The sequence below is a fragment of the Protomyctophum parallelum genome, assembly GCF_964188405.1.
Source record: "Protomyctophum parallelum genome assembly, chromosome: 7".
Taxonomy (NCBI): Eukaryota; Metazoa; Chordata; class Actinopteri; order Myctophiformes; family Myctophidae; genus Protomyctophum; species Protomyctophum parallelum.
The window spans coordinates 22,737,575-22,750,545 of NC_139705.1; the positions used below are offsets into that span (position 1 = coordinate 22,737,575).

Sequence of the window (12,971 nt, forward strand, 5' to 3'; positions counted from 1 at the left end):
CTCAACGACTTTGTGATTTTGTGATGATATTGCGCTTATCATGGTTTAGGCTACAATCGAGACGATTGCCGTGGACAAAATATATGTTCTAATTTAATGTATTGGCTTTCGAATGAGTTGGGAACTTGACATGCGGTTATAACATAACATACACAAACGTATATGTGAATTGCGCTTCCGTGCTATTTATTTTTGGGTGACTCCTCGATGATGCATACTAGCCTATTTGCTGACTTGGCGGCAATGAGGCAAGGCCAACATTATTTACTTAAAGGTTGCAGTACAAATACAGTATAATGAAGTTCAAATGTAACTTCAACAGGCAATATTTAGAAGACCTATAGATCTCAGAAATGTAGAGAAACAGTGGCATGATAACGCCTTTTTAGTACCCACTAAATGGAATCGCCACTCTTGTAGAGTCTAGACACCGCCATAAAGGCTGAGGCACTAAATGGCTATTTTTTTTCTGTTAATTGCACCGTCTGTTCAGTGGAATGGCGTTCACTTCCGCAGTAAATAGTAAACAAGCAAGACTGGATGGTTGTGGATGTCCGAACGAGGAGGGGGCGGGCTTGGCATGAAGAGAGAGAGAGAGGTTTCAACATGAACTAGGTCTGTGTAGTCTACTACAACGTCAAAACCAGCGCCCATTCATATAGCTTATGGCCACATGGCCATAATAAGCTATAAGTCATCTTTCTCTTCCAAATGATGTCATTTCAGAAAGGCATAAAGCCAGCATTGATGGGGTCACACGCGTTTCGACGGAAACCCTTTTTTTTTCCATGCAGGAATTATAGCCATTTTTAATACCCTTTGTAAACGAGCCCATGCATCAACAACATCACTGTCCCCAAAGAAGATATGCTTCTGAACTTATTTTATATAAAATGACTCAAACAAACCCCTGTTGTCCGTTCATATTACCACAAACATAAGCCAGCCAAGCGGTAGGCCTACAAATTAGATAGGGGAGAGGAAATAAGTGACATGTTAATTTTAACTTGATTGTTCACACTGACATATACTGTGTGTGTGTGTGTGTGTGTGTGTGTGTGTGTGTGTGTGTGTGTGTGTGTGTGTGTGTGTGTGTGTGTGTGTGTGTGTGTGTGTGTGTGTGTGTGTGTGTGTGTGTGTGTGTGTGTGTGTCCGTCCTGTGCTCGCTTTTCTGCACCAACATATGTGCATGACGATTGCACGTGTGCATTAACTACAATTTATAATTAAATGTAGTCTTTGAACTTCAATAATGTCAAGGCCTTCACCTTTTAACCCAGTGCAATAAAGTGGAATCAAGGAGCCCCCTTAGCCCGGAAATGTGTGCAGGGGGGGAATGAGCCAATGGGAGTGAGTGGGAACAGAAAATGGAATGTGTAGAGAGACCAACTTTGACCCCTCACATTAAACTACAGCAGGTAACTTTGCTAGCTTTAGCACGCCCAGTAAATACACTTTATTGTCCCTGTAAAATGTATACGTTTTCACGCATGAGACGTTTTATAACATGTTGGCATAGAACTGGGCCTACTACCAGATATTTGTATTCTTCAAGTTCTTCTAGCCTATTGCTCGCTATTGCTGACACAGCTTAGGTTAGAGAGAGTCGTGCTGGGTGGTTCTGTTAACACAAACTTGATGGTTTGCAGGTATGCGCGTCTGTGTGTGTGTGTGTGTGTGTGTGTGTGTGTGTGTGTGTGTGTGTGTGTGTGTGTGTGTGTGTGTGTGTGTGTGTGTGTGTGTGTGTGTGTGTGTGTGTGTGTGTGTGTGGGAGAGAGACAGAGAGAGAGGAGGTAGTAGAGGGAGAGGAGGGAGTGAGACAGAGAGAGAGGAGGGAGTGAGAGAGAGGAGGGAGTGAGACAGTGATCTGCCCATGCGCAATAATTTAAGTCGGATTAGTTTCTCGTCCGAGGACATTACCCTATTTGTGAATGCTAAGTTCGTGTGGGTGTGTGTGCGTGTCCACGTGTGGGCTGTTCTAACAAAAGAGATGAGAGGGGAGAGAGAGGGAGAGAGAGATGCACACCGGCAGAGATCAAGGCTATAGAAGCCCTTTATTGCCACACCCACCAACCTTGGCCCTGGGACGGTGACGTGGGCAATTTGTTGGATTTTTCCAACACACAACGTCACCATCTGCGCCGCTGCACCAGAGAGAGGCCCTCTCGCAAGTGCTGTCTGTCAACCACATGGGGGCCAGGATTTCTCCTCCTGGCTCTCTCTACAATGTTTGGTTTCCTCAACAGGATCTTGAAAACGTTTCCTGAGATGGATGCCCTAATGACATCATGCCTTTATTATTAGGCAGTGAGATATCCTCTGTGCGATAGGTTGACGGAAGGAGTCACATTAGAGTCCATATACTTCTTCTTCGAGTCTAAAACGCTATGAGGTAACGTGGAAAGGAAACGGCGGTGGGGTATGTCGATTGGATCATTAAAGTGCAGGAGCAAAGCCGATGCTTTTTTATTAACTGTAAAACATCCATGCACAACATACACGACTTATGAACCAGACAAAATAATATTGAATACAGTCTCAAATGTCCTAATCTAATGTTTGCTGTATTATTTGATGATGCTGTGAAATATCACCAGGCTTTTATTTTATTTTGTGTTTGTCTACAAATAATATGGCATTTCAATGTATTGGTTGTTGTATGGCATTGTGACATCCCCAGGCCTTTAAGCCTGGACAATTTCGGTGCGATTGGACTGAACAGAGAATTTAAAAAGTTCATCTCACAAATAACTGCTTCAATTGTAGTTGCTGCATATTAACTGCAACTTTAATTAATTTCTAAATAATGTTGCAGCCTACTTTTCATGCTGGCATCTTGTTTAGAGAAAAGAATCATGGTGCGCTTTTGCAGGGCATCGTGTGTTTTTGCCTTTATAACTTTGGAGTAAGGCGTGGACTTTAGCCTACATTTCTATACGAAAACCCTAATTTGTAAGGTTATATTGAACGTTTTTGTTCTAGCTACTTCACGGCATCTTTGTTGTTCCCGGCGTTATAAAGTGTCCTGTGTTGTAAAAAGTGCCCTATATTACAGCAACCAAATAAATGTTAAACCGCCTTGATTTTGATCTGAAATCTAATCAAAAAGGAATGCAGTGTGCTTATTTATTTGTGCTGCTGCTGCTGAGCTCATAATAGGAACTAGTATTGTCAAGCCATGGGTATGAAATGCCTCTGACTGGCTTTGTTGTGGTCGTCAAGCATTAATGCAATACTGCTGTGTCTTATTGCACTTATACCACTCTGGGTTTTAATTAAGAACGTATAGTCTACATGATTCGCCACCGTAAATTCGCAATCGCGCGCGGACAGGACCATGAAAGAGAACACCATCCAGTTGGAAAGATATTTCACAGTGGTTGCCAAGAACAAATTTGTTGTTTCGCCCAAATGGCTTATTATATAAGTACAACCGGGTGAGCTGCTATATACCCCAATAGCATCCACACTGTTTAGGGTGATGGAACAATGGAACATACAGGCTATATATCTTGTTTGCAACCTTACAAATTAGTAGCTGACTCCTCTTTTCCTTTAAGCCTATTTTGGCCCCCATTTCTATTATTTTACTTTATTTTATTGTATTAATGTTGGTTATAGGAACATAATATATAGGCCTATATGGTTTTCTAAATGTTTAGGTATAGGCATAGGCACACTTTGTTTCTAATAATATTTAGCTGTTTAGTTTAGTTGTTCACATATGTTGTATGGGCCGGCATTTGTTTGACCACAAATGCTAAGAATGTTATTTGGATAGGATTTTGTTTAGATAGAGGCTAGGTTTGATGTGTTTACCATGGTATCCAAGTTACTTTGAACTGAAGCATGTAATTGTTTTTCTTTGCACTCTACGTACGTGACTAGTATTTGCCCTGTTGTTTGTTGACCATGCAGGCTTATATGCCATTTACCCTGATCTTGCACTTGTAAGTCACCCAGCGTCTGCTAAATGCATCAATTGTATAGTATACAATTGGGGATTTTGTTATGTAGGTGTCATGTGCGTGAGAGTGCATGCATATTACACATTTCACACAAACATTTAGTATAACACAATTTCACAGAAAATAAGCCTCCCACATGCAAACCAAACAGTGGATGTGTCTTTGTTTTCAGTATTGTGCACGCGCAAAGCGAGAGAGACGAGGAGAGAGCGAGCTTGGGGGAGAGGAGAGGAGAGGGGGGGGGGGGGGCTATACTACGTTGGCCTACAAACGTATACTAATTATAGAGACACAGTTTCCACATATAGCATAATATAAATAAATACATTGTTGTCTCTTCACGTGTGAGTGAGTGATAAATAAGTGCATATAAAGCAAGTCCCCCATTATGATGTGAAATAACATGAGCAATAGAAAACGGCCCCATGCATGCAGTAGGCTATATAGTGATGAATGTTAGAAGGCTAGTGTTAAATTAACTTTTACATGATGTAAGTTTTTGCCTAACATTTGATTTGACATGGTGGGCTTAACAGGCCTGTCACTCATTGCTCTTCAAATCACCCCTAGGCCTGTGGCAACAAGATGGGCTGGCTATATGCAGCTGCTCTCACATTATCATAATGCTGTGTGTATATATGGACCATCTTCCACCATACGTCTGTGAAATCGCATTACTCTGCAGTCTGTTCTCTATGTTGCATCGCAATCTCTGCAACATCTTTATTTTTTAACTGTAGATTTTTTTTCATGTATTTTTTTGGAATTGTCGTGACTCGTGCTATAGGGTGGCTTGGCTGCAAGTTTGCTTGTCTGTGGTAATATATAGATGTGTATATTAGAGCGTGTGTGTGTGTGTGTGTGTGTGTGTGTGTGTGTGTGTGTGTGTGTGTGTGTGTGTGTGTGTGTGTGTGTGTGTGTGTGTGTGTGTGTGTGTGTGTGTGTGTGTGTGTGTGTGTGTGTGTGTGTGTGTGTGTGTGTGTGTGTGTGTGTGTGCACACTGTAAACCCAATCCAGTTGTTGAGAAGGATTTCGAAAGACACTTAATTATACTGTTTATTTCACTTACAGTCATTGGATTACAAGACGAAACAAAGGTTTCAATGTCATTTTTAATCAGCATTTCTGTCCTTCAAACAAAGCGCCTGCTTTTCCAAATGGTTCCGAACTCAACAGACACAGGCACGAACACACACACGCACACACACACGCACACACGAGTGCACGCTGCCTCGCCCATACGGAGGTGGTTAATGTCTAAACAAGAATTGAAGCAAGTACACGTATCACATTATACAATGATAGTTTTTCTGATGCAGGCTTGGGTGTTGTTTTTGTTTGCATATAAACAGCAGCATTGTGTGTAAATCTCTGCTCGAGAGGTTTTTTTTGTGTCTGTCGAGACATGGGAAGGAGTGCAACACATGCTTTACAAAAATAAAACACATAGTATTGTCTCGGGCCTAGTACGGCAACGTTCAATAGAAAGCAAATAGGCCTCAAACAAGTTATATTTGTGTGTTTTTCTTCTAGGAACTTATAGGCCATGTGTGTTAACCATCTATTTTAAAACATTACTGTCTCTTTAAGTTTTTGCGGCGTCATACAAACTGGATTATATTAGGCTAGTTTCTTTTTACACGGGCTATCCAGGTCTGTGCTCTGCTCCACGTGTTGTTCGTGCGAGAATATATGCATTACGTCTCAAAAGATTACTCTTTTGTTCCCATATAGCCGAAATTTTACATCCGAAATATTAGACGGATGCAATCTCGGCTTTTACGCCTATAGGATAACACTGCTTGCGTGCCTATAGTGACAAATATAGCCTATTATGCCTACTATATGTGTACATATCCCTTAAAAAAGCTAAAGTTTACAAAAATCGAAAAATAAAATCATTTAAAAACAAGAAGGTCCGTCATTTTTCATTTTGTGTCAAAATAATAATAAATATGCACATTTATTTAGATTTTGTTGTGTCCACGATGAGCATATTTCACAGAAGTAAACAGAAAAATAGATCTAATTGACAGGTTCCATGCTGCAGCGCACGATACCGACACGTCAATTCTTGCAATTGGCAGCTTGGCCATGCAGTACAGGCTACAGGCTACTGCATTGGGCAGATTGATTTGGCCATGCAGTACAGGCTACAGGCTACTGCATTGGGCAGATTGATTTGGCCATGCAGTACAGGCTACAGGCTACTGCATTGGGCAGATTGGCCATGCAGTACAGGCTACAGGCTACTGCATTGGGCAGATTGGTTTTCGGCAAGCATTTTCCGTGACCATTTTTTTTATTACATTTAAAAATATATATATGTAATAATACAAATGTAATGTTACACATTCATACACGTGATTCACCGGGATCCTCAGTGAACCGATAACATAACATTAAAAAAATACAGGAGACTATAAGTACAACACAGTATACAACACATATAGCCTATAATAACACATACCTTAACATGTGGCTAAGGTATACTAACTAGGTAGAGTTTAACAATATGCAATGAGTCATTTTGGATTACGTATTTTTCAACAGCGTAAACACTACACAAAGTAGTCAAGTAGACTACTATAATTCGATACTTTTTTGGTCCGCCCCGCACCTGCATGCATGCAAAAATCATCGTTCTTATTTTTCAGGCGAGAACAAAACATTGTAAGGCTTCGTGAGGCTAAGTCAAGTCCAACGTTGTTGGTCGTAAATTAACACATTCTACAGATTACAGAATACAGAAAATGTGATTTAATAGCATACATATATATACCTCTAAGGGAAAGACAAAGAGATATATTTGAAGGTCAGTAAAAGCTTAATTAGGCCTATAGGTCAGGTTTCTGAGGTTTGTCACTATATACTTCTTAATGGAATATAGGCATTGCTGAAAACTAGCACAGTCCGAACACAGCTATAGCCTAAAAAAAACAAAAAACATGTAGGCTATATGCGACTAAATGTGTCTGCATATGGCCTAATTTAAAACATCAATGATCTTAGCGTGTAGGCTATATAAACAAACTTCAAATTTCCCATTGTGTAAAATGGTTAAAGTTGACCAACGTTAGTGTTGATCTGGAATAACCCGGCTGTCAATAGCTTACCGTTCGATACAAATAGTCGGCCACATCATAGCGTAAATCAATGAAAACACAAATAAAAGCATAGCTATACACACACACAAGGAGGGAAAAAAAATCATGAAGCAAATCTATGAGCTAATCTACGACACAATGCTCGACGATTTCGTCTGCCACTGCGCTCTAAAGCCAGGAATAGAATCGAAATCACACCCTGGGTATTTTCATTTCACTCAAAATCTTCAAAGTACTTAACCTAATAGATTTGAAATCCTCAAAAGCCACGTAAGTGCCTGAAAATCTCTCCAAGGTTCTTTGTTCCCCTCATGAGGGCCTGGTGTCATTACCACCACATGGCTGCTAGATGGCGCCCTTGCTCCACGCAAAACCCACTTTGCTTACCAACTTGACCGCACTGACGTCACCAGAGTCTGGAGCATCAAGGCCACTTCCACGCTGCTATTGGTCTGAAAATCACATGACTCGTCTCCTAGCATCCATAATTATGTTACTGATATTTTTGCCCCCCAAAAGATGTCAGCATCCTACTGTCCTTATTCTCCTGGAGGAAACCCGTAGCCGGGCCACTGGAAAACAAAATAACTGTTGGTATTGTCAAATGCAAAAATGTCATGCCCGCATAGTAACATAGCTACCGGTAACTTCCTCATGGATTCTTTGATGGGAGGACCATCTTCCTTCAGGGGTGAGGGTTATTCCAGCAACTCTGGAGTGTACATCCACACAGCTGCTGAGTACGGATGCTCAATGATGAGAAACATTGGAAATAAGGTCGGTCACTCGTCGTCATCCTCCTCATCACCGTCCCTCTCCAAACGAGACGAGGCTCTTCCTGCGAGCGTTCTGCCTCTCGGCGCCTTCCAAGATGTGCCCTACCTGTCAACACAGCTGGCCACTTGGGGTGCGGGCTCCAAAACTAGCAGCAGCAGCAGGGACGAGCAACCTGTTGCCCAGCAGTGTTTACAGCCGTGCTCGTTCGCAGCGGGCAACGTCAAAGAGGAGGCGTTCTGTTGTCTTTACCAGGATGACAGTGGCAGAGCCAAAGACACAACAACAACAGAGTCGGCCACTTACATCCGGCTCGGGGACAATAGCAGCAGCCAGTCTGAGCATGCTGCTGCTGTCTCGTCGAGCGACGTCTGTTTCCAGGCGACCCAGGTGTACGGCAGAGAGAGGCCGCAGCACGACCAGTTCACCGCCCCCGGCTTCACTCTGACCCATTTGGCGACATCTGTTGAGTCAGAAACGACATCACTAAGTTGTAGCAAATCAGCCCACAAGGCAACAACAGCAGACATATCAAAGATAGAAGAGAGAGACGACAGGAGAGAAGAGACGGTTAAGAGTGACAGTTGCTCTGAAAACTCCGACGGGGAATCAAAAGGTAACCCCCCCCCATCCCATATAAGAAACACGCACACACACACACACACACACACACACACACACACACACACACACACACACACACACACACACACACACACACACACACAGACACACAGACACACACACACACACACACACACACACACACACACACACACACACACACACACACACACACACACACACACACACACACACACACACACACACACATTTTACCAAAGACATTCTACATTTTCACGACAGCCTTGTAATTATACAGTCTGTGCTTGTCATTCTGTGTAATCTGCCAAATCCTGTAGGCTGCACACACGGCACTGTTTGATAATAGTCCTATGGCTGCGAGGCATTTGACAGCGCCTCTTAGCGAGGTTATGGACCCTGTGGTATTTAACACCTTTTTATTATACGTGAGAATGTGAGATGGGGCAGTTATCATTGAAATAAACGCGCTCTCACACTCACAGACACACAGACACACGTTATACATGCGTGGTCCATTCATTCGAATTGTAAGGACAATACTATAACCATGCTTTTATGCAGAACCATTTTACGCATCATAATTGCCCAATTGCGCAAACGTAAAAGTCGGCCGTTCTTTGTCATTTTATAAACTAGGGGACATTTATATGTACACATTTAGCCCGATATTTTGTACATACATTTACAACTGTATAGGCATGGGCAAATTTTAGAACATGTTATATAAACAAGTTATATACGCTATATAAGTTAACATGGAATGGCTAATGGCTAAAAGCTTAGCCTATACATCGGTGTGTGTTTTTGGTTATAATATTAGAGTACCGGTAGTCTATATAAGCCCATCATTCCCCGGAAACAGCTACAACTATTCTCACATATAATTTGGTGATCCTAAAGTGTTCCAAATGCAAATCCATGCCACCAGATTTTACGAGTGGTAAAGCTTTTCTAAGAAATTGTTTCTTTCAGACTGGCGGGCCTTTAACACTGTTAAATTATACAATATAACAAATGATAAAACGTGGATGTTTTATTTATTTATTTTATTTGTTATTGTTATCCTCGTCCATTTTCCATATCATAATTTAGGTTATAGCTAGCATTTTGGTATAGCATGTGCTCCTTAAAATAAACCCTGCACGCTTGCGAGAAATGCGAAATAACAATACATCCTATAGTTTTACTGTATAGTAGCCCGTTTTACACTTCTTTATAGTCCTAGTTCACGGGAAATTGTTATTAGGAATTTGGTTAACATTTGACGAGCTGTCAGTGCACAATTCTTTTGATTTGAAAATGTCATATTTCGATAGGCCCTGGCGGTCCTGTGTGTGTGTGTGTGGGGGGGGGGGGTGGGGTGCAGGTGGGCGGTTAGAAATATAGAAATAACATAAATGAACGTTGCTTTGTGTGTATATACGCGCGTATCGTCTCTCAATTTTAAATGTAATTCAAATAGGCTAGTCTTAATTGAAATGGGAAGCATTTTGTGAAAGCAATCAAAAGTAAGAAATATATGCATGTACACTTAAAGTGTGTGTGTGTGTGTGTGTGTGTGTGTGTGTGTGTGTGTGTGTGTGTGTGTGTGTGTGTGTGTGTGTGTGTGTGTGTGTGTGTGTGTGTGTGTGTGTGTGTGTGTGTGTGTGTGTACACAGACCCGTATATTGCAGAATTAAATGTTTCGCTAATGATTAAATGTGGGCCACACACCGAGGCTCCACATTAGGCTAATTATTACTGTAACTAACTTTAGGGCGGGATTGTGTTTAGGCTGGGATCTTATCCCCAGAGCCATGAAGCCTAATCAAGGAATTGGCCAAGTGTACAGCGTTTTGGGATGATTTCCCACTGACCATTAAGTGCTTTTTTCTTTCTCCTTCTTTTCCAACCCCAAGCACCAGTCTAACATCTCGGAAAACATTGTATCGGAAACCCTGCTGCTTTGATTTGATTTTTCTTTTTAGTTTTTCGTTATCAACCTCCTAAAAGCTAATTTGGCTCCAGTCTGCAGAGGCAATAAAACCTCGGTTTATGAGAGTCTGCGGTCCAACATGGACGAAAGAAGCGCTTACACACCACAGTTTAATTTTATCTAATTAGCTTATATACCTATAGATCATGCAAAAAGCCATTTGCAAGCAATCTGCGTTGCAGCAAAAACAAAGAAAGAAACAAAGAAAGAGAGGCATAATATAGGCACAACAAATCCGGTGCGTATTTGCCATTGTTCCTTCACTGAGTCCTCTCCTCGTCGATTGCAGACAGTGCAATATCTCCAAACCTTTCCATTTCTATCCAATGCGATGTTTGAGATGTATGCATGTGCGCTAAGAGCGTGCATAGGCTTAGCTATATAGACGTAAACAGTATCCTCGGTGTTAATTTGTCCATTTATAACCAAGGGTGTACACATGTAACCAAATGGACCGTTGGGTCCATTTGGTTACATGTGTACACGTAACGTAACGTAACGTTATAGTCCCACACTCGTTGCAAATGGAGAAAAAAACTAACATTGGTGGTTTTATTTTGGCCTAGCCACTTTTCGCGGGGGCGAGTTGGCCTGTTACCGCCTAGGAAGTCTAGCCAGCACAACCACAACAACACAATCATATTTATGGGCTATAGGAATAACTATAACACTGGTGGTTTTATGTTGGCCTACTGTAGCCAGTACAACCATTACCTATACACCATGCAGTATATAGGCCCCTGTCTCGCATACCAAGCAAGTATGCATATTATGAACTCTATTTAAAAGCAGGTCCCAAATTGACCATGCAGAATGCTTATACTGTGACGCTTCCCCTGTCCTAACAGATGATTTGTCGGTGGAAAAGACGACGGGAAACTGGTTAAAAGCCAAAAGTGGAAGGAAGAAGCGCTGTCCGTACACAAAGCACCAGACGCTGGAGCTGGAGAAGGAGTTCTTGTTCAACATGTATCTGTCTCGGGAGCGCCGCCTGGAGATTAGCCGCAGCATCAACCTGACCGACAGACAGGTCAAGATCTGGTTCCAGAACAGACGCATGAAGCTCAAGAAACTCAACCGGGAGAACAGGGAGAGGGGGCACTGTGCAGTGTACAACTACAGCTGAACACATCTGCCCCCCCCCCCCCCCACCATCACTGACACACACACACACACACACACACACACACACACACACACACACACACACACACACACACACACACACACACACACACACACACACACACACACACACGCACACACGTAGGCTTATGTGTAGTGTACACACACATTTATTATTCATGTAGCCTACTGTTGCACGTCCAAATGTTAAATGTGTCCCTACGTGCACACATTTATACTGTATTTTCATTTATCTAACACACACACACACACACACACACACACACACACACACACACACACACACACACACACACACACACACACGCAAACACACACAGAGACAGACACAATTTGTGCCTTCCTAAATTATTGATTAAATGATTGCTCCGGAGGTCCGCAGGTGAACACAACACACTGCAGGAGTTGGAACAGTGAACAATGCGGTTCCCCCAAACAAAGTGAAGGCAATCCCCAGTAGTTTCTATGTTGGCATGTTGGAGCATCACTGTTGGTATACTCGTGTTTTGTTGTGTGATATAGTCGTGCAGTGTAATTTGCATGCACAACGCGCCGTTATGCCCATATAGTGTACGATTCCAAAACAATAAAACAAAAGAGGAATTAGAGAGATATTATAGCAAGTTTGTCCTTCCCCTGCTATCCCCTGGCACACTGGTAAAAGTGAGAGGGAGGGAGAGACTGCGGATGGGGAGAAGGAGATCTAAGATCGTTTTAATAGAAGTGAGAGACCATAACGTTGATTTAAATATTATCCAGGTGACCACAGTAAGTCAAGGTCATAAAATTCTAATGTCAGGTTCGCCCTGGAAAGCGTTGGGGGTGGATTTTATGATCTGCAAATATAATGTGCCGCAGCAGTAAAGATGCGTTTAAAGGTGTGTGGAGGAGGGCTAATCCACACAGCAGAGAGACTGCAATGTGCTGGATTCACCGAGGCGCTCCACTGGAAGCAGCGACCGTTTCCACCCAGGATAATGGAGCTCAATGGCAGCAGCAGGAGACGGGGAACATGGTGGATACACAGGACCGAAATACCACTACCGCGACAACAACAATAATGGCGACAACAACAACAATTATTCCAGCGAGCACGTGGATAAATAAACCCCCCTCGGGATGGCGTCTGCAGCTGCAGGTAGGAAAATGCTATAGTTATGCTTTTATTTGTAAAGTCTATATGCCGCGTCTGTCAGATGGAGCTTTGTTGACAGCTGTCGTGATGGCATGCCGCACGCTGGAGGACTGCATCCCATCGATTCAATTATTGATTGAGGTTGCTATTGCAGTGTGGTATTATAGGGTTATCCAACGTGTTGCTGATATCTAATGTGTTTTGTGGTTGAAACTGTTCTGGCAATGCTTTTAATGGCTAATTAAAACAATATAATGCTG

General features: G+C 42.3%; 1 protein-coding gene across 1 annotated transcript in view; it reads left to right on the top strand.

The window, feature by feature from the left end:
* The first annotated feature begins 6,756 nt into the window (after positions 1-6,756).
* The window catches only part of LOC310861704 (homeobox protein Hox-C10a-like), a 69,180-nt gene continuing 62,965 nt past the window's right edge, over positions 6,757-12,971 (top strand). Inside the window, exons 1-2 of the mRNA XM_083769282.1 lie at positions 6,757-8,465; positions 11,279-12,714. Of these exons, the coding sequence (XP_083625408.1) occupies positions 7,688-8,465; positions 11,279-11,556 (1,056 nt within the window). The 5' untranslated portion in view covers positions 6,757-7,687 and the 3' untranslated portion in view covers positions 11,557-12,714. The remainder of the gene's footprint in view (positions 8,466-11,278; positions 12,715-12,971) is intronic.